The sequence below is a fragment of the Miscanthus floridulus genome, chromosome 17 (genome assembly GCF_019320115.1).
Source record: "Miscanthus floridulus cultivar M001 chromosome 17, ASM1932011v1, whole genome shotgun sequence".
Taxonomy (NCBI): domain Eukaryota; kingdom Viridiplantae; phylum Streptophyta; class Magnoliopsida; order Poales; family Poaceae; genus Miscanthus; species Miscanthus floridulus.
This window is the reverse complement of record NC_089596.1, coordinates 15,183,661-15,210,391: the sequence shown is the minus strand read 5'-3', so window position 1 is coordinate 15,210,391 and position 26,731 is coordinate 15,183,661. Positions and strand designations below refer to the sequence as shown.

The window sequence follows — 26,731 nt, the reverse complement described above, 5'->3', positions numbered from 1 at the left end:
GGGTTGGTAGCGGATTGGCGTCGAGGTAGCGGATTGCGGATAGCGGGCGATATTGCGGATGATAAGTTTCAATAGCGGCACTTGATAATCTCACATAATTTTAAATACATATATCATAAATAATGAGTATAAATAGACATTTAATTGCACTCAAAGAGCTGATGTCTCACATATTTAAATTAATAAAATAAACATGATGTGCCACGCATTAAATCATCACATTAAGAGTTTGCAAAGAAACATATTATTTGCTTCCACGCTACTGCGGCCTGCTATGTGCAATTGCGGCCCGCAATGTCGCTTGCTATTCAAAATTGCGGCTGTAAAGTTCCAGGGTGTAAAGTTCAGAGCGCTACCTCGTAGCGGTAGCGGCAATGGGAATGGAGCTACTTTTTTCTAGATATACATCTGTACTGCGAAAATTGGGAGCGTGATTGTTCTCTGTGCCATGTAAACGGTCGACCTATAGTCATCAAACAACGACTATGAAAAATTGTCTTCAATCTACCGTGCCAGCGAAAATTGAGGTGTGTAAGTGTGTTAAGGATGTTGATATATATTTTTTACTTCAGGGCTCCACAGAGATGCCAAAGTGTTTTTACATCCAACTGATCAATCCCTTGAGCATCTAGCAAAAGAGATTTTAGACAACAAATGGGAATACCGATTGCTTCTCAAACTAAAGACAAATGGGAATAGTGCCAAGCTATGGAATCTCCACCAGAAAAGAACTCCGCAAACCGCCAATAAATAGAGACCACCATATTTCCACCTGCACCAAGCAAGCTCTCAAGGGCAAACATCTAGCTATCATCCTCTAATCTCTCTCTAGCATCCAGCAGAAAACAAGCTGACAATGATTCGACGCACCAAGACCACCATGGCTCCTCCTACTGATGGTGAGGTGAGGATTCAGAAAGTTGACAAGATTGAGGTCGTCCACAACATCCTCTCCAAGCCAAAATTGTATAACTTGACTGTGGCAACCGGGAAGTATCCTACTGCTGGTCATCAGGAGGTCACAGTGTAGCACCTGGTTTTAAGAACAAAATCAGATACACACCATATGTGAGCCTAGGAAGTCAAATATCACATATAGCTACAAATAAGGGTAATATCAAAAGACAATGCTTAAATACATAGCGTATTAGTATAAAGATTATAACCTCAGAGTATAGACAGCGGAAAGACAACTCCGATCTTCAGGCGAGTACTCCAAATCCACATGGTCAACTGACTGGTTGATCACAAGCCTAACTCCTCCAGATTAGCAATCTGGTACTCATCTAGGATTTTTTCCAAATATGTGAAAAATAAAGCAAGCGTAAGTACATGTCGTACTTAACAAATATAACATGGGCTTCATGAGGCTCAAAAGGCTGACACTGGTTTAACTGCGAGTAGCTTTTAATGAGTCATGATTTTAGCTATAGGAGTAGCAACAAGTTTATCTCAAGCCCATATAAACACATGATCGGGTAAACATGAGTAATGAATAGCATAAACAATTAACAATTAGTGAGCATCTTCATTATCCATATCATTAGTGTTCATCATCTATTCCGTAAGGGTTCCAAGGCCGCTCGTGACCGTGAGCATGACTGATATACCAGTTTTACACTCTGCAGAGGTTGTATACTTTCACTGTGAGTCATGATTTATCCTTTCGCCCGAGGTCACGAGCCTCTTAACCCACTACCAAGGAAGGCCGGCAGGGTTCACTATGAAGCCTTTCAAAAGTTCGTCTAACAAGTTAGGGCCGCTAAGGTTTCCCCATCAATAAGCATGAATCCCCCTCTAAGGAGTGACTAACAAAATACAAAGAAACCAAAGTGCACCCTCTTGGCAGACCTAGATCATACAAATCGGAGCCCCTCTTGCGCCATAAAGGTAACCACTAACAAGCTAGAAAAGGTCCTCATACTGAGCTAAAACTAGAGCCATATAGCTCTCACAGCTGCACTGTAAGTCCCGGATGATCACTTATAGATAAGTCCTTAAGGAGAGAAATCTAGAGCACCATAAAAACAACCCAATGCTCTAGCCCCACTGTTCCATGTTGCTAAAAAGCATTTTTTAATGTTTATTGCATATACCATTAGTCAAGTTATAAGATCATGGCTTTAGTTGAGCACTAGCATCATACTACCCAATGCAATACCCCATAGGTATCAAGGTACAAGGTAACAAAGCACTAGGAAATCTTTAGTGGCAGTCAAGGTAGACACATGCAGTATGAATTAAATGATTAAAGATGTATAGGACAACAAGAAAGATCCCATGCTAAAGTAAAACAAATCATATTTTATTTATAAAATCCAGTTGCATAATTATTATTCAAATTAGAGTTTAAACCATGAAATTATAGAAATAGTGACATGATAAACATTATTACTAACGCATAAATCTCGTTGTAATGAATCTAGCACAACTTGAACGGGTCAATTCGAAGCTAAAACGTAGAAGATATGATTTAAACAAGATTTTCTTTAATAAAATAATAGATTAAATCTAACCTCAAATTTTAAAAGTTGAAAACATATTTAACAGTAGTATGAACATATAGATTATGGAATTACGAACCTAACGCAAGTTGAACGGATCAATTCGGAGTTAAAACAGAGATTTTATGGTCAAAACAAGATTAGTGGCAAAATTGTAAATAGGTGAAAACATATTTTTGAAGTCAACCGAACAAAATACACTTTTAAAAGAAGAAGGCGTAATCTATCAAATATGCAATGGACCGCGGGCACAAATATTCGAAAACCGAGGGGCTCTTTAGCAAGATGGCCTGCGAAGGGGTATGGGATGATCTGGACCACTGGATCGGAGATGGACGACTCAGATTAAAAGAGAGGGAGAAAGAGAGAGGAGAGCCGGCCGGAACAGTAGCTTGGTGGGGAATTTGTCGCCGGCATAGCTTGATTGCTCGCCGGAGCTACTGGACAAAGCGCCTAGGGGCTCTAATTCGACTCTGATTTGGCACAGGGAGATGGATAGGAACATGGCGAACTCGATTATGCGACTTGCAGCGGCTATTGCAGAGCAGAGACTTCGGGCAGCGGCTATGGTGGCGGCGAAGCTTCGGCGTACCGGTTCAAGGCGTCACAGAACAAGAGAGAGAGCGTGAAGGGGTTCTGTGGGTTCAAGAAGTTCACGCGAAGCTCTGCGAGGTACTTACCGTGACGATGGAGAAACTAATCGATGCGGAGACGATGGCTTCTCTCGGCGGAAACTGGACGGCGGCGCTAGGGTTCCTGGCGGCGCGGCTGGTGGTCCTAGGCCTCGGTGGGGGACGACAGGGCCGTGGTGAGGCTGCTATTTAAGGGCCGGGTACTGCTAAGGGCGAGAGGGGGCGTGGACGGGGCGGACACGCGCGTCGTGCGAGTTCGGGTAGGATACGCCGGAGGTAGGAGATGCACCTGACAGTGGGGTCCCACCGGTCGGCATCGAGAGAAAGAGAGGCCGGGCAGTCAGTGAGGGAGAGAGGGCGCGACGCGGGCTGCTGCCTTCGGCTGAGTGGAGCTGGGTTGCTGAACTGGGCCGAAGGAGAGGAGGAGAGCGTCGACGCGGCGCTAGGCTGCGGAAGCGGGAAGCAGAGCTGGGACGGGTGCGCGGAGGAACAGAGGCAGGCCGAGGGAAAGGAAGCGGGCCGCGCGGGAAAAGAAAAGGATGGGGAGCAGCAGTGGGCCAGCTTGGGCTGCGCAGCGGGAAAGAGAGGGAAGAAGTAAAATTCCTTTTCTTTTATTTCAAAACCTACTTCAAATATGAACCAAACCAAATTTGAATAGAGTTCCAAATACACTTTTTAACTTAATTGAAAATAAGAAATTTCGGTAAGTTCTAAAAAATAAATTTTACAACCTTTTTTTTAAAATTCTTTTATTTTCCAATTCCCTTTTTCCCTCTTTTCTTTTACTTCAAAGCCATTTTCAAATTTATTTTTCAAAAGCATTTTGAATGTTTTCAATTTGAATCAAATCCACTCAACCAAATAAATCAAATGCAAGGGCATGTACATGTTGCTACCTTATGATGAATTCTAATTTAACAAAAAAAATTTATTTCCTATATTTTCATGAGCATAAAAATCCAAAATTAACTCTTTTTAACCCTATTTTAGAAAGAGCAAATTTTCGGGTGTTACACACAGGCTGGAAGAAGATTGAGAACCCGAGCAGGCCTAGGAGTGTAGTTTCTGTGGAAGACATCAACAAGAGGTCTGAAAAGTACATCACAGAGATGAAGAAACGATTTCTTGGCTAGCTAGTACCTAAGCCTGTGATGACAAGGTGATGAAGATCTGATAGTATATAGGTGTCGTCCATATGGAATTGGTTTGGTTATATGTATATTTGATATTACCCTATGGGATGGAATATATGAGAGACTGCTTTAGTTATAAATGGTTTTATGCATGATGTATGCATGTTATGTATATGATATATAGAACATAATGTTGAGTAACAAGCTTAGTATCAATATGCATGATGCCTACCAATGGTCAGTTTTCACAAAGTTGTACAGTTTCATATATACTGTTCCTTTTATGACAATCTGAGTAGGAAACAATCAAATGCACCGCTGCTAGACAAACATGCTAAAATAAGGGTATGTTTGAAACAAAAGAAATAAATTTTTTTTAGAATTACACTTACCGAATTGGGTATTGGGAACTTCAGCCTTCAGGGCGAAAGCTGACACAAGTCTTTCCTGTTTTCTTCTCTCTGATCCTGAATCTGTGCCTCTTCCTTTGTAACATCCAAATGGTTTACTCAGTTTTTGGGCATTTTGGACCATGTAATATCCAAAGAACATGGCACCCAAAAGCTCATGTGTTTTTGCATTCTTTTTAGTTTTGTTCTTTTGGAGTATCTTAAAAAAAGGCTAATAAGGATGCACTGTTATGTCAAAAGTTGGTGGGTTACACAGGCCGGGTTTTCTTTGGTGGGTTACACTGGATGAAGTTCTTGTATATTTGCTTATACGGTTCATACATATGAGCAACTTCAGTACTGGGAGATGTTAGAGATACAGACCAACAACAACAGGTAGACAAGTCTCCCAGGTAGTGGTGTGGAAGGCACCTGATGCGCTTCTACATCGTGTAACTGCATGCTTAACTTTGCATCGATCGACCAGTCCAGCTAGCTAGCTAGCTACATAGATATCTATTTAGAATGATTTGAACTAACGTGGAGCAACCTGAGCAACACATTAGATTTGCATCAGTGTCTTGCAAGTTGCTCGATGGATCAAGTGGAAATTATTATGCAAAAACCACATTTATTGATTCCGGGACTGATTTCGATTTCCATTTTGATTGCATTGGGATTGTCATTCATGAATACGATGTCTCAGCGACAGCATCAATCCCTGGGTACTTTATGACGTTTGGCCCTCAACGTAAGCTCAACATACATACGTACCATTTCATCCCAGACTTATATGTCCCATTTTACTCAACATTTGACGTTGATATTTAGCTCTTGGAAAGCATGGTTCAATTTCCTCATGGAGAAGATTACATCATTTTTATGCATGATCTACACCGAATAAGAACTTAATTGCACTGTTAAGCATGCTAGTTGCGACCTGGATTAGTATTTGCCTCATCAATTGTTTCTCTCTCCCACTTGGTGAAACAAAAAGGAAAATGCGCTCTTTTTTGTTACTGAAATACTGAAAGAAATTTGTTTTCACACATCTCCAGTAGACCAGCAACATACAAGCACTTGGTGAATGGATGGAGGAGATTGTTAGATAATCTACTCTTTCTCGTGTGAACACACAGAAAGGGAAGGCGGCGTCGAAAGGCTCCCTGCTGTGGTACTGTAGCCGCTGCAGAAGGCAGGCGCCGAATGGCTCACCTGCCATACTGTAGCCACAGCAGGGACATGCGCAGAAGTCATTCCTGCTGTGTTATCTAGTCACTGTAGCAGCCTGACAGCTGTACTAGGACTAGATGGATAGAGTTGTATAAATAGTTTTACACTGCAACTCAGTAAATAAAGTTCAGATTTGCCATCTCTCATACAGGGCTCCAGCCAACGCTAGTGTCTCTGGCTGTGTGTGCATGCTCTGTTCTCCCTCTTCTTCTACCTCTAGCCATAGTGTGTGTGGTCGGACAGCGTCTGTCGTGCTCGGCCGTGGTCGATAAGACTGCTGAGTGGTCGACTCACCTGAGCCGGTGATCCTATGGGCCAACAAGTGGTATTAGAGCTGTACAAGCGCCATTGCCGGACTAACCGCTGGTGATGACGAACGGTTCGAAGATGGACGACAGCAGTGGCACTGCTGTGGCTGCCCAACCACGATAGGAGGTCGTTGTTCGCACGGTGTGGGAGGTCAGCGGCACCAGTTGGCCGATGCTGACTCGCACCAACTATGGAGAGTGGTCGGTGACCATGAAGGTCAAGCTCAGAGCCCGACGGCTCTAGAATGCTGTTGACAAGGGCACCAAAAATGAAGAAGATGACATGTCAGCGTTAGAGGCTATCCTCGCTGTTGTACCGGTGGAGTACAGGGAGCCGTTGGGGGCGAAGAGCTCTGCTAAGGAGGCGTGGGAGGCTATTGCGGCGATGCACATCGGTTCCGACCGCACAAAGAAGGCGACGGCCCAGCTTCTAAAGCAGGAGTATGACAACCTCAAGTTCAAGGATGGTGAATCGGTGGAGGACTTCTCCCTCCGCTTGCAGACTCTCATCAGCAAGCTGAAGAGCCACGGCGTCACCATGGACGAAGAGGAGGCGATCTCCAAGTATCTCCACTCCATGCCGACAAAGTACATCCAGATCGCTCTCTCCATAGAGACGATGCTGGACTTGTCCACCCTCACCATTGAGGATGTGACAGGCCATCTGCGGGCGGTGGACGAGCACCTAGAGCAGGTGACAGGAACGAAGAATAGCGGCAAACTGCTGCTTACAGAGGAGGAGTGGGCTGCTCGGAGAAACTCCGGAGTAGCCTCCTCCAGTCGCGGTGGCGATGGCAAGCGCCGTGGCAAGGCTTCTTCGGAGAAGAAGAAGTAGGTCGACCCAAATGCCTACCGGCGCTGTGGGAAGATGGGCCATTGGGCACAGGAGTGCCCAAATCATAAGCAGGAGAAGAAGGCTCAGGCTCATCTGGCGCAAGCTGATGATGATGTTGAGGCCACTATCCTGATGGCGACGTTCTATGCACTGCACGACGTCGAGGCCGAGGAGAAGGGAGATGTGACGACAGTGGAAGGACCTGGGAAGGCCCTGAAGGCTATCAACCTCGACGAACCGTGCGCCCAAGTCCACCTCGGATGTGTGGGCGGCGAGCAAGAGCAGCAGTGGTATCTGGACTTAGGAGCTAGCAACCACATGACGGGCTCCAAGGCAGCCTTCTCCGGGCTCAACAACGATATTACCGGTACGGTGAAGTTTGGTGGCAGCTCAAGGGTGGCTATCCGAGGGCGCGTCACCATCATCTTCAGGTGCCAGAACGGGGAGCACCCCACGCTAACGGATGTATATTACATTCTGCAGCTGCGTTCGAGCATCATCAGCATTGGTCAGCTAGATGAGCGCGGTAGCGAGGTTCTGATCAAGGACGGAGTCCTCAGGATCAGGGACTAGGAGCAACGACTTCTTGCCAAGGTGAAGAGGTCCCAGAACCGGTTGTACCTGCTTGACCTAAAGGTAGAGCAGGTGGTGTGCCTGGCGGCAAGGCACACCGAGGAACCATGGCTGTGGCATGCCCGGTTTGGACATCTCAGCTTCGACGCCCTTGGTCGGCTAGAGAAGATGGTCCGAAGGCTACCCCGCATCGAGTACAGAGGCGAGCTGTGTGACAGCTGCCTGGCTAGGAAACAGAGGAGGCTGTCGTTCCCAAAGGCGGCCAAGTATCACGCGGAGGACGCTCTCGAGCTCGTCCACGGTGACCTCTGTGGGCCGATCACGCCATCCACAAACAGTGGTCGGCGGTACTTCATCCTGCTCATGGATGATTGCAGTTGCTACATGTGGCTACAACTCCTAACGAGCAAGGATGAAGCGGCGGTGGCGATCAAGAAGTTCAAGATGCGCACGAAGGCCGAGAGCGGCAAGAAGCTCCGCGTGCGGAGGACTGATCGCGGCGGCAAATTCACTTCGGTGGAGTTTGTTGCGTACTACGCAGATTAGGGTGTGGTGAGCCACCACACCGCGCTATACTCGCCACAACAGAATGGCATAGTGGAGCGATAGAACCAGACGGTGGTTGGCATGGCTCGATCCATGATGAAGGCCAAAGGCATGCCGGCAAGGTTCTGGGGTGAGGCGGTGACCACAGCGGTGTTCATCCTCAACCGCGCTCCCACCACGGCCCTAAAGGGCAAGACGCCATTCGAGGCTTGGCATGGACACAAGCCGAGCGTGTCCTTCTTCTGGACATGTGGCTGCATTGGCCACGTCAGGAAGACAAAGCCGATCCTCACCAAGCTGGAGGACAGGAGCATACCGATGGTGTTCCTGGGCTACGTGGAGGGTACCAAGGGTACCGGCTCTATGATCCACACGGAGACAAGGTGATTGTCTCGTGCGACGTCATGTTCGACGAGAAGGCGGCTTGGGACTAGAACAGTCTGAGCATAGGGGAAGCTGGCGGCTTCACCAGCACCTTCGTCGTCGAGCACCTGGTCATCCACGGTGGTGGAGACACTGGGGAAGAGGTGCCGAGCACTCCAGCAACAGAGCCAAGCACTCCTGGGGCAGTGCCGAGCACTGTGGGAGGGATGCCGAGATTGCCAGGAGTGGTGCCATGAGGTTCTGCAGTGGTGGCGACCACTCTAGGATGGGTGTTGAGCACTCCCATAGCAGAGCCAAGAGGTCTTGCAGTGGTGCCGACCACTCCAAGACTAAGGCTCAGCACTCCTACAGTAGTGCCGAGCACTACAGGAGTTATGACGAATAGTCCAGGAGTAGTGCCGAGCACTACATCCGGGGTGCCGAGCACTCTAGGTGTTGTGCTGAGCACTCCGATAGAATAGGGAACTCCATCGATGCCGATCGAGTTTGCCTCACCTCCAAGTGACATCATTGAGTTCATGGATGCCTTCCACGAAGGTGAGGAGGTGCGGTTCCACAGGCTGGATGACATCGTCGGTGTTACAGGGCCCTCAGGTCTGGCTGGTCAACTGCTCAATAATCAAGAGCTGCTGCTCGTCAGTGCTGAGGAACCACCCACGTTCGCGCTGGCCGAGCGCGATGAAAACTGGCGACGGGCGATGCTAGAGGAGATGAAGGCGATCGAGGAAAACAAGACTTGGGAGCTCGTCGATCCACCTCCAGGATGCCATCCGATCAGCCTGAAGTGGGTGTACAAGGTCAAGCGGGACGAGCTTGGCACCATTGTCAAGCACAAGGCACGCCTTGTCACCCAAGGCTTTGTTTAGCAGCAAAGGATTGGCGCTTCCATCACCTAGATGTTAAATCAGCCTTCCTCAATGGTGAGCTAGCGGAGATGGTCTTCGTCAGGCAACCTCCAGGTTTCACCGTCAAGGGAGCGGAGCACAGGGTGCTCCGACTGCACAAGGCGCTCTACGGGCTGCGGTAGGCCCCACAAGCATGGAAAGCCAAGCTTGACACCACGCTGGGCGAGCTTGGGTTCTAGCAGTGCGCAACCGAGCATGCGCTCTACACATGGCGATGGGGGAAGGAGGAGCTTGTCGTCGGCGTGTATGTGGATGACTTGATCGTCACCGGCGTGCATGCGGAGGACATCGATAGCTTCAAGCGTGAGATGGCGGCTTGTTTTTGAATGAGCGATCTCAGCGCACTCTCCTACTACCTCGACATCGAGGTGAGACAGGGGAAAGAGGAACTCTCACTCGGTCAGAGCGCGTATGCCTCAAAGCTGTTAGAGCAGAGCAGCATGGCTGAGTGCAAGCCATGTGTGACTCCAATGGAGGAGTGGTTGAAGCTGACGAAGGCCAGCACCGCGGTGAAGGTAGATGCAACACTCTACCGGAGTATCGTCAGTGGTTTGCGCTACCTAGTCCACATGAGGTCGGACATTGCGTTCGCCATGGGCTATGTCAGTCATTTCATGGAGGATCCCAGAGAGGATCACTGGGCTTCGGTGAAGTGGCTACTGCGCTACGTCAAGGGGATGGTGGATCAGGGAATCATCTTCCCCAAGACTGGCGGGAGTAGGCTGCAGCTCACTGTGTTCAGCGATGCAGACATGGCGGGGGACATCGACGGATGACAGAGCACCTCTAGCGTGCTCGTCTTCATCGGGTCGGCACCAATTTCATGGTTGTTGCTAAAACAGAAGGTGGTGGCACTGTCTATGTGCGAGGCAGAGTACGTAGCGGCGCCCACAGCGGCGTGTCAAGTTGTGTGGCTATGCCGACTGCTGGGCGAGCTGATCGGTGTGGAAGCTCACCCACCAGCACTGATTGTGGACAACCGGCCCACCATCGCCCTCGCAAAGAATCCGGTTCTCCATGACTAGAGCAAGCACATCAACGTGAAGTTCCACTTCCTCAGGGACTATGTCGATGAAGGGCAGATCATCATCGAGTTTGTCGAAACTGGTTGACAACTCGCAGACGTCCTCACCAAGCCGCTCGGACATCTTCGACTCACGGAGCAAAAGGAGATGATCAGCATGGAGGGGGTACAAGGGATAGCAGTAGGATTAGGGGAAGAATTGTTAGATAATCTACTGCTTCCTTGTGTGAACACACAGTAAGGGAAGGCGGCGCTGAAAAGGCTCCCTGCTATGGTACTGTAGCTGCTGTAGAAGGCAGGCACCAAATGGCTCACCTGCCATACTATAGCCATGGCATGGACAGGCGTAGAAGTCAGTCCTGCTATGTTATCTAGTCATTGTAGCAGCCTGACAGCTGTAGTAGGACTAGATGGATAGTGTTGTATAAATAGTTTGCCACTACAACTCAGTAAAGAGAGTTCAGATTTGCCATCTCTCATACAGGGCTCCGGCCAACGCTGGTGTCTCTGACTGTGTGTGCCATCTTCTTCTACCTCTAGCCATAGTGTGTGTGGTCGGACAGCGTCTGTCGTGCTCGACCATGGTCGACAAGACTAGTGAGTGGTTGACTCACCTGAGCCGGTGATCCTATGGGCCAACAGAGATCCACCAGCTTTCTCCTTGTCATCTTGCCAACATGCTACTCCTATATCACCCCCTCAATTCAAACACTCCCATATATTGCTTTATTGAGGTGTTTATCCTGTGGCTACACATTGTAGATGACTGATTCGATGACAGCAGTGAGATCGGTGACACATTCAACGATAATGAAACATACCAGATGCCCGGACAGATGGATGCCTTAACCGCTCACTCCCGTAGTGCTCGCGCCCCTCGCCATTCTTATCCTTTCGCGTCCCACACCCACACCCGACGATGTGGCATCGCTGCTTCCTGACCGGCGGCGGCTCCTTCCCCCACCCCCGGCGTCCTGCTCCTCCCCACCCCGGCACTCGATGTGGAAGCGGTGGCCGTACCGCGGCAGCGCGTGGGCCGTTGCCGTCGACCGTCGTGGTAGTCCTTGTTGCCACCACCAGCGATGGCCAGGCTCCGAAGCAGCCACCATTGACCTTTGCTCCCGACCTCGTTTAGTCGGAATCGACCGACGCAACCTCCCCCTCCCCTATGTTCCCCGACCCCTGGTGGCTCCTTCCCCCACCCCGCCGTCCTCCACTACTACAAAAACTTTACTGGAGGCGGGCGTTTTCAGTTTTCTGCGGCGGGCAAAGCCGTCCGCCGCGGCCTAGAGGCCACGGTAAATCGTGGCTTAACCGCGGCGGGCGACCTTGCCCGCCGTGGTTAACCGATTTACCGCGGCGGGCGGTGTAACGTGCCCGTCGTGGTAAATATACTTTTACCACGGCGGGCACGTTACACTAACCGCCTCGGTTAATCATTTGGAGAAAACAAAAAAAAACCCAAAGCCCACCGGCGAGCCCATTGACTGAGCCCACTGGCGAGCCCAATCCCAAACTAAAACCCTAGCGCCACCATCGTCGTCCCTGGATCCAGCTGTAGCCGCCTCTGCAGCGCCGCTGTCGAAGATGAGGCCGGAAAGGAGGAGGGCACCGAGCAGCCGCGCATCCGCGTGCGCCGCCACCGCGGCTCCGACGTCCGTGCCGGCTCTAGAGCTGGGAAAGGGGAGAGGGCACAGTGAGGGAGACGAAGAGAGAAGAGCGAGGGAGACGAAGAGAGACCTGTACCTGCATTGGCAGCGCAGAAAAGGTGTCCCCAGCGAGGGAGACGAAGGAAGACGAAGAGAGGTCCCGCGCGCAGAAGCCGACGCGCGCCCCATGTCCCCAGCGCCGCCGGTGGATGTCGCGTCGGGAGAGGAGTGGAGAGGTGGTGACGACGGAGTGGAGAGGAGACTGCCTCGGCCTCGGCCTGGCCGCCGGAGACAGAGGAGGGAGGCGCGCCACCGCGGATCCCACGGATCCATCTGCCCCCGCGTGCCTGGCCGCCGGAGACAGTGGAGGGAGGCGCGCCGCCGCGGATCCGGCCGCCCCCACGCGCCTGGCCGCCGGAGATAGAGGACGGAGGCGCGCCGCCACGGATCCCGCGGATCCGGCCGCCCCCACGCGCCTGGCCACCAGAGACAGAGGAGGGAGGCGCGCCGCCACGGATCCGGCCACCCCCGCGCGCCTGGCCACTGGAGACAGAGGAGGGAGGCGCGCCGCCACGGATCCGGCCACCCCCACGCGCCTGGCCGCCGGAGACAGAGGGAGAGAGCGGAGTCGGGGCTGTGAGGGAGAGGCCGGGGCTGTGTGAGAGAGAAGTGAGGGGCGGCGTCTGGTGGGTGTGAGTGACAGAAACCCTAGCTTGTGTATATATATGACGGGCTGAGCTGGGCTGCGAGCTGGGCCTGCTTTTTCTGGAAGCGGGCCTTATAAGGTGCCCGCCACGATAAATCGATTTACCGTGGCGGACATCTTAAAACGTCCGCCGTGGTAAATAGCCTATTTTCCGTGGCGGGCATTTTAAGACGTCCGCCACGGTAAATCAATTTACCGTAACGGGCAAAAGTGACCGCTACGGTAAATAAAAAATGCCCGCCACGGTAAATCGTGGGATTTACCGCAGCGGGCATAATAGACGTCCGCCATGGAGTGCAAAAGTGCAACGCTGCGCATAATCGTTTCTGTAGTAGTGCTCCTCCCCCACCCCGGCGGTGCCCCTCCCCCAACGCTGGCGTCCTCCCCCACCTGGAGCCCCCAATGCCCGCAGATCCGGCGGCCATGGCACTCCCGCGCCAGGCTCTCTCTGTCCCCCTATGTTGCAATTGCATGTTTCAATTTGTTTCAGACGTTTCAGAGGTATGTTGCATTTGTTTCATATGGATGGGCGACGCTGCCTCTAGAGCGGGATGGGCGCTGGGCGGAGGGGGCTGCGTACGTCGCGGTTGGGAGCAGGGGCACAAGCGCGTGGTGACGTGTGGGGTGGGGCGCGCCGGGCGTGCAATTCTGTTTTGATTCAATTTTACATGAGGGGGCATGGCGGGTGCTTCGAACGGGAGCCGCGTCAGCCTACGGCCGGACGGCCGGGCGCTAGGCGCTGCAAATTCAAGTGCACATGTCGGTTATCAAGAACGTGGCGAACACATATACAACACGAGAGAGGAGTTTTGGTGCTGCAAGATGATCATGGTCCATGGTTGCTCGACTCAGCACCACACCATGCATGGTCTGCTCCAGGACCATGTCGTGTGCCATGATGATATAAGCTCTGCCTTAATGCGAAGTTGCCAACAACACAACGCTTCAACCCACAAGCTATGACTTCTTTTTGAACATAACGGCAGGAGCTCTGCCCTTCAATTAAGATGGGAAAAAATAGAGTTTTTATGACATATTTACATGCAACAAAACATGACACAAGATCGAAATAAGAATGCAGTAAGACTGTATTTGCATTAGCTGCAGTCTATCATCACCCTATTCTTGGATCAAGATGTTGTTAATCTCACCGGAGAGAATAATCCATATCATGGTCTAGTTACAAAGCTAGCGACGAATTAAAATTTTCCTGGCAATCCCATCATGAGTCATGACTATCTTAGCCTGTCTCCTGAAAGGGGAAAAGCGAAAAAAAATTGTTCAGACAAGGGAAGAAGTCACGCTCATTGATGCATTGTATCTCCGTTTTGGGGTTCATGCACGGGCTACTTGAGCCCAGAGATGGAGCTACTGAAGTCTTTCAACCAGTGAGGAAGGCACCTGATGCATCGCTTTTCAATAAACCAGCAAACTGCAAGCATACCCTTTGCAATCCAGGCATGCAGCTAGCTAGCTCGCACTAGATAATATCTTACGAAAGTTGGTCTGATTAGGCAACACACTAGCTAGATTACCACCATTGGTTGCTTGCGCTCTATCATATCGGTCATGTTGTGTGTGATTCCAGATGAAATAATTTCGACTCCCATTATATTCCGATTGTGATTGTCAAACAAACATGATAAATCAAACACAGCATCGATCCCTGTACTATGTGCATGAGCTAGATCTTATCGCTGAGCCAGCTAAGCTTACAGATCTTTTGCATGCCCTCAATTCAACATCAGAAGACAAACGAATTAGCTAGCTAGGCCCCATTTTGGCCAGTGATCGATTTGATGCCGATATTTAGCTTTTCAGAAGAAAGAACACGCTTTCCTTGTCAAGCAACATGCAACAAGTTTTTTGTTAGGTTTGATGTGCGCCAAATATATAAAAACTTAATTCATCTCCAGGACGCATCCATACACAGATGAATTGTTATGCACCGTACCCTAGCTATCTAGTCTAGATTAATCAGCAAATGGATTGATTTCTTGCAGCGATTTCTTTATCTTCCACTTGATTAAATTTGAAACCGGAAAAGCACGGATTCCACCATGTACATCCTTATGGACTTTCAGGGCAACGAGAGTTCCATGATATTTCTGTTTGGTGACCATTGGCGCTATAAGCTAGATAGTGTATCAACGCGTGTTCACTTTTGGAATAAAGGTAAACATTTCCCTTGTCACATTACGTGTGTCCTGAAAATTGGACAATATATAACCGATGTTGCAGTGAAACAGGGGCCAGTAAAGTGGGTCAAGGTCGATGCTGTTCGTTCCACCACCACTCAAGTTCTCACGGCTTTCCTGAGCGGCTAAACCTAAACCCTAGGATATATATAAGATCTCAATTGTACATGTACTAATATAAATAATTAACAAGGGTTTGGCAGCAACATACTTTTGACGACTGAGCTTTTCTCTTGATTGGTTGTCTTTGAAAAATGCTCACTTAAATCGCTTGTCAGGTCGATTGTCGAGTTAGCGGACAGGGAGCATCATGGCGAGATGAGAGTATTAATTTCATATGCATTGTCGTGTCTCCCTTCCAGGTGCATATGCACTAGAATTAATTCCAGGTGCATATGCACTAGAGGACAAAATTCCTAGGAAAGTGCCTTTGTACCTAGAATTTGTCATTTTCATATAATTTTTCAGATTAAGTTTGAATCTTAAATTTCAACCGCCTCGGTTAATGCCTGGGATTAACCGAGGCGGTTACAATCAACTGCCACGCAAAATCGATTTACAGACGCGGTTATGGCTCCTAAAATCTATTAACCGAGGTGGGTCTTATAAGTGGCCCGCCTCCAAAAATACCCCCATTTTCGGAGGCGGGCCACTTATAAGGCCCCTCTCGGAAAAAAGGCCAAGGCCCAGACGGCCCAGACCAGGCCCGTAGGTGCGACCAAGTATAAAATCATGAGTTAGGGTTTCCTCTCTCATCTCCCACTCCTCTCCCAGCTCCCTCTCCCGAAGCCCGATAGGATGCGGTGCCCGTTCTTCCACGAGCGCGCACCTCTCCCTCTCCTAGCCACACCTCTCCCTCTCCCACTCTCCATCTCCCTCTCTGAGCCGGTGGTCTCCCTCTACCTCTCAGGCACGGGTGGCATGGGCGGCGCGGCCTTGCAGGCAAGGGTGCGCGGGCGGCGCGTCCCCCCTCGCGCGGTGCAGCGGTTTCTCCAGGCGGATGCGGCAAGGCTCCCCAACGGCTTCTCCAGGAGCGGGTCATGGCTTCCCTACGGCTTCTCCAGGCGCGGGTAAGGCTCCTCTCTGGATTCTCCAGGCGTGGGCAAGGCTCCCTCTCCCCCATGGCGCGGCGACTGCGGCGGATTGGGTCGCGGGTGTGGACGACAAAAAGTGACGGGTCGTTCTCCGCCGCCACACGAAGCAAGCCGAGAGAAACTGCACGGAGCAGATCCCGAGCTCTCTCCGGGCTTAAGGGGTGAGCACCAGACCGGATGGTCGTGATTGAGGGCGTGCCAGTTAATTTGACCCTGCAATTAACAAGTCAATTCGACCCTGCAATTAAGGGGGTGAGGACCATGCTCTTCTTAGTAGATAGTTCTACTAACCCCTAGTGTCCAATCTGACACGCTATCAACAGGTCGAGTCGTCTAATGCAGCATTAATAGCGGAGTCATACTGGATACTAGTGATCAATGGATCTATCTCCTAATGGAACATGACTTCAAACACCCGCCATGTACAATGAGGACCGAGATAGATTGCTCATTAAAACAGGATCTTACATCAGAAATTGAATTCAACCATGATAGTAATCAGCAGACGATAGATCAAAACAGATAGAACCAACAAATCTCAATCGAGATCATGCGATTGGTGATATTGTATTAAACACAAAACTATCTGACACAATATCGATAACTTTGATTAATACCAACGTTTACAAGAGATCAGTCATCTGTTGCAGCATTACAAATAACAATATAGATCGATAACTAATCTATACCGCGATTTGTAAGAGATCAGTCATCTGTTGCAGCATTACAAATAACAATATAGATCGATAACTAACTTATACCGCGACTCGCAAGAGATCAGTCGTCTGTTGGAGCCTTACAAGTAACAATACAAGTCATGACGGATACTAAAAAACAAGCCGGAGGTCAGGTCATCCGATGCAGCCCTGCTTACTCGAAGAACTCGTCGAAATCTACTCTACTCCTGCTCCTAAGGGGTGGCCGGAGCCGAAAAAGTAAAGGTATTGGATTTGTTTGATCGATGTGAGATGTCCATTACAATGGCCGGGGTTCAACATTTATACCCAAGGCCTGACTACGAGTCCTAGTCGAACAAGACTGGTTATGAAAACTTGGAAAAACGAATAAAACTTCCTAATTTAAGATAACTTGGACTCCAATCTTTCCTTTCTATGGAGCCCGACATGTCCTCTTACTCCATGCCTTGTTGATCCTGTCGATAGGGCCCATTCCTTCGGACCGATGACATCATCCTGATAGCAATCCAATTAGCCGATCCTTGCTGAATATTTCGGCTTTCCTTTGAAGGATTTGGACTTTGAGCTCCCTTCTTCTTGAACCAAATCTTGGTGTCAACAGTGGGTTCGGCGGATCCAGGCGCTGGCGGCCGGATCTGGCTAGCAGCGGCCGGATCCGGCGAGCGGGTGACCTCCTCCAGCGAGCTGGCATGGCGGAGGTGCAGATCCGGCGAGCGGAGCGACGGTGCCTGGATGGTCTCGGCGGGCCCGTGGATTGGCTTGCTAGGCTTATCCACGGGTTTTTCTTTTTTTTTCTTTTCTTTATTCGATTAATCGAGGCGGGGATCCAACCTCCTCGGAAAAGGTCCCATTTACCGTGACCTCTGGACCGAGGAAGTTGCGATGCCCGCCTCGATTAAGCCATTTCGTCCGCTTCGGTTAAGTTTCGTGTAGTAGTGTAGTACTTTAATTAGATATAACGGATGAGCAAAAATATGTTATATTTATTTGATATTATTCTAATTTCATCAGTATACATGCAGTTTAAACTTAGTCCTAAACATTCCTAGTGATCAGAACTACTCTCTGTTGTTGTACTCGCAGCAGCACGCTAGGACACCGACTGCGGTGTAGCAATGTTCTGTAAAATTGGTGTGCCCCAACGAGACACATAGTTGCTGGCACTTGCCGAGAGTACATCCTGGCATCTTTATTGCAATCCACTGCAAAATAAACGTAAAGTAATAATCAAAGAACAATCACGTCGATGACAAGAAAAAAGGGATATAAACAGAATTATTAAATTACATATAACTGATTCTCCACGTCCTTGAGCGAAGCAGAGTGACATGACCAACACCATGATCGCTGTGACCACTACAAAGAGAGGCATTATTGCATCCTTAGTTTTGAGAAGAGCCATCAGATAGGCACCTTGTTGTTTCAAATCTAACCGTAGGACTCCTCTTATCTTGTGGCTTGGTTTGTGATGCTTCTATGTCCAATCTTTCGATCTTTTGTACAGGTACATGGATGAAGCAAATGTGGCCAATACTAATTAATTAGTGCTGCCATGCTTCCCTCTCTGTTAAGGAGGTATCTTTATCTGCCATATTCATTTGATGCCTTACAACACTACTTTATCTCTATTGCAACTAATTAACTATTGCTTGACATTTGTGCGTGCATTGAGCCAACGATTAAATATTTCCTCCATTTCATATTACTTATCATTGTAGCATTCAAATTTTTCTATCAAAATATTTGTCATTCTCACATTCTAAAACTCTTCACCCTTCATCAATGTAGTCACAAGGTTTCTTTAATTTGAAAACAAAAACACTTTGATGTAATTAATGAGGATAACAATGTCATTTGCTACATCTCCTTATTTGGTCTAAAATTTACTTGAACAAGAAGTAATCTAAAATGACAGAAGTAGCGCCATAGCCATGTTGTTTAATGTTTATGACCAACAGTTCAGAGGGATGTCCCGTGTTTGGATTAATTAACCTGTAGTCCAGCACATGGCTAGTTGAATCTTTCTATCAAATATTTATCATTCTCACATTATAAAACACGGCATCTTTCGTTAATATAATGTACTCACATGAGTACTTAAATATGGAGAAACCATTGGCACATATATGTAACAAGGATAGTGATGTAATTTGCCACAGCTCCTCATTTGGTCTAAGTTCTGATATAATAACAAGAGTAAAATACACCGGAGGTCCATTAACTTTCGGTGAAATGTCATCTAGGTCCATTAACTTTAAAAGTGCATGTTTGGGTCCATTAACTTTCGTTTTGTGTCATCTAGGTCCATCAACTTTGACTCATGCATTTTTGGTCCATGAACTTTTAAAATGGTTCACTGCAGGTCCACGCATGCATGCACGCACGTTGACTTTTTGCGTCGGTGGAGGCATGCCTGCACTCGCCGCCGTCGCTCGTCTGCCGGGCATGCATGTGTGTTTCGTGCTCGAATCATCATCATCAGGGCAGGTATGTGCATGCATGACGATGCTGGGCGGCGGCGGCTGGTTGCTCGGTCCCTCAGGGCCAGCCGTAGAGCTCGTACCTCTTGCGAAATCCAAGACGCTGAGGATACTGGAGGCGAAGAGGAGCGGGAAAGGAATGCTATCGCTGCGACAGGTGACTGGCGGCTGGTTGGCTCAAGAGTCGGACGATCTGACCCCGGAAGACATCACCTTCACAAAAATGTCAGAGAGGACTCCTGGGTGCAGTGAGCTTTCGGACGCGAAATTCGCGTGCCTCTGCGTCACACGTCAAGAGCAACGCTATTGTGATCGCCAAGGTCAGTAGTGCACGCATGCATACCTTTTAGGTTATGTGGGGAGCGCGATATAGCTAGCTGTACAGTCTATTGATTCTGTGCCTGATGATGGCTGGTCTCTGCAGAACAATTGCATGCTGGGCATGGGCAGTGGCCAACCGAACCGGCGGGAGAGCCTGAGGATTGCTTTCAAGAAGGCAGGGGAGGATGCCATGGGAGCTGCTTTGGCCAACGATGCCTTCTTCCCGTTTGGTAAGGGAAAAAGAAACCAAAAAGTGCTGGCTTAAAAATTGGAATTGAAGCATTTATCGAGTACTAGTTGATTTCGATCAATTTTTATCTTGTTCCTGAACCGTACGTAGAAGCAAGCAATCACATGGTTCTGGATGCAACAAAGAACACTAAAAACAGTGTTTGTTATTTACTCCTATTAGCTAATTAATGTGTTGTTGAACCGGAATGATGATGCAGCTTGGAACGATGCGGTGGAGGAGGCGTGCCAGAGCGGCATCGCTGATCGCGGAGCCCGGCGGCAGCATCCGGGACCAGGACGCCGTGGACTGCTGCAACAAGTACGGGGTGGCCCTCGTCTTCACCGGCGTCCGGCACTTCAGACACTGAAGGTCACTGAAGAAGCCGCCGCCGCGTCGTCGACACTACTTACTGCACAAACTCGGCAAGTCGGCAGTGGCACGCGTCCGGCACTACTGATGACTACTGAGTGATGATGCGCCGCTCTGTTTTACCCTGACCTGACGCGCATGCAGCCCGTGCGGGCAGCCACGTGCACATGCACGGCCGCCGGAGCTCGCCACGCGGTGCCGATGAAGGCGTGCGGGTAGATGGAGCAGTAGCGGGACCGCCACCCCTTGATGTGCATCCGGTACCCCGTCACCACGTCCTCCGTCACCGTGCCGTACACCCACCCGATGTCGCTGCCCCACCCGGTCTTCTTCTCGTACGCCGCCATGCACACCGCCACGGCCTCGGTGATGATCGCCTCGTCGGACACGATGGCGGCGGCCTCGTCTGCGTCCACGAACGGCGACGGGTGGGACGCTCTCGGGATGGTGTCCACGAACGCGTCCGACTTGCCGTACGACTTCTTCGGTAAGGGCAGGAAGCCGTGCTTGCCTTTCGCCACGGCGGCCTTGGTGGTGAGCTCCAGCCCACGTTGATCCTCGGCGGGTCGAAGCCGTAGAGCGTGATGCGGCGGAACATGCACCGGGTGCCGACGTAGATGGGGCCCTGCATGCCGTCCAGCGCCCGGAGCGTGCCGTCGAAGAAGATGCGGTTGTGGTTGGCGTACAGGTCCGTGGGGTCCACGCCCTCGAACCGCTGTGGGAACTGCACGAACGCCACTGTGTCGCTGTCGCGGCCGAGCATGAAGCAGATGCCCGTGCGCAGCGCCTGCGAGTTGTTGATGTAGTGGTCGCAGTCCAGGTTGAGGATGAAGGGCGAGTTGGAGATCACGGCGGAGCAGCGTTCAGCTCGTTCATGGCGCCGGCCTTCTTCTCGTGGTTGAACCCGGGCCGCTTCTCATGGGAGACGTACACCAGCATGGGCTTCTCACGGCCTTCTTCTCAATGTGTAATTACAGTAGTAATTAGTTACTCCTCTCCTACAGTACTTGGGTGAAGGTGAAAGCCAAACTGGCGGCCAGTGAAGGCATGGCTCCACCGACGCAAAAAGTCAACGTGCGTGTATGCATGCGTGGACCTACAGTGAACCATTTTGAAAGTTCATGGACCAAAAATGCATGAGTCAAAGTTGATGGACCTAGATGACACAAAACGAAAGTTAATGGACCCAAACATGCAGTTTCAAAGTTGATGGACCTAAATGACATTTCACCGAAAGTTAATGGACCTCCGGTGTATTTTACTCTAATAACAAATAGTCAGAAATAGAGAGATTGTCTCCAAGAGCTAATCTCCATTCTTGAGCTCCTGTGACACCGGTAAGCATTTGATTTTGATTTGTTACTCTCGAATTCTTTGAATTCTAGATGGCTAGACGTCACCTGTTGAAGCACCCAAATTCTGATCCCAAACAATCAAATATTGGTCTCGTTGCAGAACCTAGTCTGTTCCATCTATCCGTAGAGTTATTAGGCTTTTGCGTCCACGTTATATTTCAGTCAACGTCTCCTGACTCCTGAGTCCTGAAAGAAGAAAAAGAGAAGATGAGTTCACACCCAAGCAGAAAAAACTGGTAGGTACATGCATGCGTGTGGAGCGTGCGGGAGAGACCCAACCCAAGAAATACTCCCATCGACCGACGGAGTCAAGTCTCCTGTGTGTGGAAGGCACCTGATGGGCTTCTACTGCGACGTGCAGCCACAAGCTTAGCTTTGCAGTTTCTTTTACTCCTAGCTAGCTAGCATATCGATGAATCCAGCTAGCAATCGAGAAATAACTGAATTGACCTGATGACTACCGTGTGAGTGTGACAGTGTGAGCTTTCTCATGGTTGCTATTAGCTCTAGCTGATCGTTTGCCCTCAATGTAAGCCATACTCCATCATATCCATGACTAAGCAAGGTCACTAATTTGTGTGGATTCTCTCATTGGGATGGTATTGGATATACAATTAATTAAACATATATAGTTAGGTTTTCCCAAACTCGTATTTAGGCCTTCCCATAGTGTGAGTGGTGCTTGAAACTGTATAAGCTAGCCACGCTGCTGTGTGGTGCCTGATCCAATTTCTACTTGTAGTGTGCTGGCATCGCTAGTGGTGCCCAAAAGGCCTGCTGCATGCTACTTTCATAGCAAAAAGCTGCTCTCTCTTTGCTTCTCTCTCCACAGCACAAATAGGCACCGGCGCAACTACATTCACCGCTCTTCTTTTTTTCTGGTATCACTCAAACTTGAATCACTACTCACAGTGGTAAGAGTGGTGCTCCAATCTAATAATCTTTTCTCTCCTTTTTGGGCACCACTCAGGGAACACATTGTGGAGGGCCTTAGTTACATTAGTCGTCTGCCATTTTTTTAGCTTTGTTGAAGCAAGGACCTTTCTCGATCCTGACCAAACAACTGAGCATATATATAATGATATGGGCCGAATAAGAACTTAGTATATATGTCCACAGGATGCTTCCATGCATAACTAATTAGCACATGGGTTAATTAATTTCATGTATCATGCCTCCCGACAGGAATAACTATCCTTTTTCTTAATAATTTCCCACTTGCAAGGGCGTCTTCTGTGTTTCCACGAAAATAATTAGGGGTCCAGTGTTTCAAACAATTTTTGTGGGGGAAGAGATCACACTAGAACATCACAGATTCCACACCTACTCTTTTCGATTTTAAGGGGGAATGATCGAGTCTGCCATCAATTTTCTGCTTGCAGACTATCATATCAAACTCTCAAGCTAGCTTGCATGGCATGTTATGCTTTTAGATTAGAATGGTCATCTCAAAAATATTGCTCAAAGTCTTTTTCTAGGACAAAAGAGTATTGACTGGAATCAGTACTAGGTGTCAAGGTTTCTGCATGATTTTTAGCAATTTTTGGGGCCAAAACAAAACTGACCGATTCACAGAAGTACATCCATTTCTAGTTGTATATCGTTTTTTTATTTTTTCTCTGAATGCAAGCCATACTAAAACTCTAGTTATATGCTTCACCTTCTTATTCAATAATTATTTTGTCATTGAAAAAGAACTTAGAGGACCATGTTGGCACACAGGATCACCGGCTCAGGTGAGTCGACCACTCACCAGTCTTGCCGACCACGATTAGCGTTGTCCGACCACACACTATGGCTAGAGGTAGAAGAAGTGAGGGAGAACAGAGTACACCAGCGTTGGCCGGAGCTCTGTATAGGAGATGGCAAATCTGAACTCTCTTTACCGAGTTGCAGTGGCAAACTATATATACAACTCTATCCATCTAGTCCCAGTACAGCTGTCATGTTGCTATAGTGACTAGATGAGACAGCATGGCTGACTCTGGCGCCTGCCCCTGTCGTGGCTACAGTACGGCAGGTGAGCCGTTCGGCGCTACCCCTGCAGTGGCTACAGTGCCGCAGCAGGGAGCCTTTTCGGCGCCGCCTTCCCCTGCCGTGTGTTCACACAAGGAAGTAGTAGATTATCTCACAATTCTTCCCTTAATCCTACTTCTAACCCTTGAACCCCCTCCATGCCGATCATCTCCTTCAGCACCGTGAGTCGAAGACGGTCGAGCGGCTTGGTGAGGATGTCCGCGAGCTGCTGACCAGTTTCGACGAACTCGATGATGATCTGCCCTCCATCGACACAGTCTCTGAGGAAGTGAAACTTCACGTCGATGTGCTTGCTCCGGTCATGGGGAACCAGATTCTTCATGAGGGCGATGGCGGGCTGGTTGTCCACCATCTGTGCTGGTGGGTGAGCTTCCACACTGGTCAGCTCGCTCGCAGCCGGCATAGCCACACAACTTGGCACGCCGCTATGGCCACCGCTACGTACTCTGCCTCACACGTAGAAAACGCCACCACCTTCTATTTCAGCGATAGCCTTGAAATTGGAGCCGACTCGAGGAAGACAAGCACGCCAGAGGTGCTCCGTTGTCCATCGATGTCCCCCGCCATGTCTACGTCGCTGAACACAGTGAGCTGCAGCCTACTTCCGCCGATCTTGGGGAAGACAATCCCCTGATCCACCATCCCCTTGATGTAGCATAGTAGCCGCTTCACTACAGCCCAGTGATCCTCTCGGAACAAGTGCCTCCTCACGGAGGTGTAGTACGCCGAGCCGGTCGGTGACGAAGTCCAGGCTTTCGAAGAGGAAGGCCTAGGACGGCTCGAAGACAGGTGGAACCCACATCCCAACAGGTGGGAGTGCGGGAAACTCCAGTGAGCCGAAGCGAGTCGTATCGCTTGAGCCCGCCATGGCGAAGGTGACGGAAAAGTGGGCCATCCGATGACCAAAAAGTGTGAACGTACAGCGTCTTCCCCACGGACGACGCCAACTGTCAGTGCAGAAAGTGACCAACACGTAAATATTTGTAGTTTTGTTGTACGTTGTGTTCAGAGGTGGTCTAGCACTCAATGACACATGGTTTATACTGGTTCAGGCAACATGCCCTACGTCCAGTTTGAGTCGGTCGGTGACTTTATTCCTAAGCCCTGGTGCTCGAAGTTTGCTGTGGGGTTACAAACGGAAGGGAGAAAGATAGGGAGTATAAGAGGTCCGGTCGGACTCTGGTCTGATGGGCCGAGAGTGACGGGAGCTCCGCTATGTGCTAAGTGTTTGAGCGTGTGCTCAAGGTTTGAACCTAGTGGTTCTGCTGTTGTGTGCTAGTGAACTTGATCGATCTTCGTTTTTGGGAGAGAGCGCATCCCCTTTTATAGATGAAGGGGATAGCCTTACAAGCGAGAGGGAGAGAGTGTACATATACTAAGTCTTGTTGCCCACGCCGTCGGGTACAAGATGAATTGTAGGCGCTCATAACACTATTAAATGTCAGATGCATGTGGGAGGTTACGTCGTCTTCTTCTGCTATGACGGACGTCGGTGCCGACCATACTGTTGATGCCGAGAGGTATGCACGGGGTTTTACCATGTTCGCTTGGTATGGTAAATGCCGATGCCCACAACACTATTGGTGCCCAGAGGCATACCGCGTTGATGCCGAGAGGTATACACGGGGGGGGGAGTCTTACCGCGTTTGTCTAGTATGGGAGTTGATGGCGCCCACAACACTGTAGGGGAAATGTTGACGCCTACAATACTGCTTGAGTTCTGTCATGCCAGGAAGGTCGTAGGGTACTGTCTGGCAGGTGTACAGGGTACGGTCCTTGGTATTGCGGTTGACTTGAGTGCCCTGCCTTACTTTCTCCCTCTGTTTACTGGTCCTTATCGAGCGGGCGTCCCTAGTCGGTTGGTCCCAGTCGACTCTGATTGCGCCAGTTGAATAAGAGCAGTGAGCAGGGGTTTGGCGCACCCCCAGTTGAAGACGTGGATCAGAGTCGGAAGCGGTGTTTGGCCAGGCCTTTCAGTCGGAGAGGCCGTCTGGTGGCGGGCCAGAGTCGGAGGCGAGGCCTTCCGATCGGAGAGGCGGGCCAGAGTTGGAAGCGGGTGTCGTTCCTTCTCAGCCAAGCCTTCCGGTAGAAGACTGGATCGCCCTTCTATGTCGTTTTAGGTATTTGGGCCAGCCCATGAGTTGTGCGTCGTTTGCAACATTGTCTGCTGGGCTGAGCCTTTGTTGGGAAGCTAGTCCATGAGGGACCCTAGGTTTATAACCTCGACAGGAGCCCCTGAGCCCCTGGGCGATTCAAGTAGAGTCGTCTAGGGGATTTTTGTCTTGATAGCGGGTGCACGCGAGCGCACCTGCGAGTGTAGCCCCCGAGCCTCGGGTGATTCGGGCAGAAACGTCTGGGGGGTTTTCGTGTTGCCAGCGGGGGAAGTTTCATTTCATCGTTGGGTGCGCGCGAGCGCACTAGTGGGTGTAGCCCCCGAGCCCCCGGGCGATTCGGGCAGGATCGCCTGAGGGGTTTTTTGTCAGCGGGTGTGTGTGCGTGCATTTTAGTCTAGACAGAGTCATCAACCAAGGTGTCGTGCGTAGCCAAGGCGGTTTTTTAGGGATCGGGCGAGACGGAGCTCGCGGATCCTGGTGTCGGGCGTAGCCGAGGGATCGGTCAAGGCGGACTTGCGGACCCATCGTGTGCAGCCGAGGCAGTTGTTTCTAGGGATCGGGCAAGATGGAGCTCGCGAATCCTGGCGTCGGGTGCAGCCGAGGGATCGAAACAGATTCATGGATCCAGGTGTCGGGCACACCGAGATGGACTCGCGGATCCTGGCATCAGGCGCGTCGAGGGATTTTGGGTGAGTCAGAGTCGTGGACCCAGGCGCAGCCAAGGCGTTTTTGCGTGTCTTGAGCCCCTAAGCCCCGTTGGGCTTGGTAGGGGTCGGTTTGAGTTTTGTGCGTTACCCCGTCCTTGGTTTCTCACAATCGGAGGGGCTGAGCTAACGTCGCTTGCCTCGATGGCTTGGGCTCGAGTGACGCGCTCGGTGAGCTCGTTAATGGGTATGATTGAGTGAAGTCCGGGTCCGTCATCCGTGATGGGGTCGGCATAGCCCTCATGTGGCACTCCACTACTCAACCTACAACCCTGCAGATGCCTGAGTCATTCTGGAGACTGACCCGG

General features: G+C 50.0%; 2 protein-coding genes and 1 long non-coding RNA gene across 3 annotated transcripts; all 3 read left to right on the top strand.

Annotated features, from left to right (window-relative positions):
* The first annotated feature begins 856 nt into the window (after positions 1–856).
* LOC136515285 (uncharacterized) lies at positions 857–4,269 on the top strand. Its single transcript, XM_066508925.1, has 2 exons — positions 857–1,007; positions 4,127–4,269. The coding sequence occupies exons 1-2, from the start codon at positions 857–859 to the stop codon at positions 4,267–4,269; spliced, it is 294 nt and encodes a 97-aa protein (XP_066365022.1).
* An 8,055-nt stretch (positions 4,270–12,324) lies between these two features.
* On the top strand, positions 12,325–12,777 carry LOC136515284 (uncharacterized). Its single transcript, XM_066508922.1, has one exon. It carries the CDS (start codon positions 12,325–12,327, stop codon positions 12,775–12,777), a length of 453 nt encoding a protein of 150 aa, XP_066365019.1.
* A 6,306-nt stretch (positions 12,778–19,083) lies between these two features.
* On the top strand, positions 19,084–20,364 carry LOC136514862 (uncharacterized). Its single transcript, XR_010773868.1, has 3 exons — positions 19,084–19,611; positions 19,716–19,842; positions 20,062–20,364. It is a non-coding gene; the product is annotated as an uncharacterized lncRNA (long non-coding RNA).
* Positions 20,365–26,731: the final 6,367 nt, after the last annotated feature.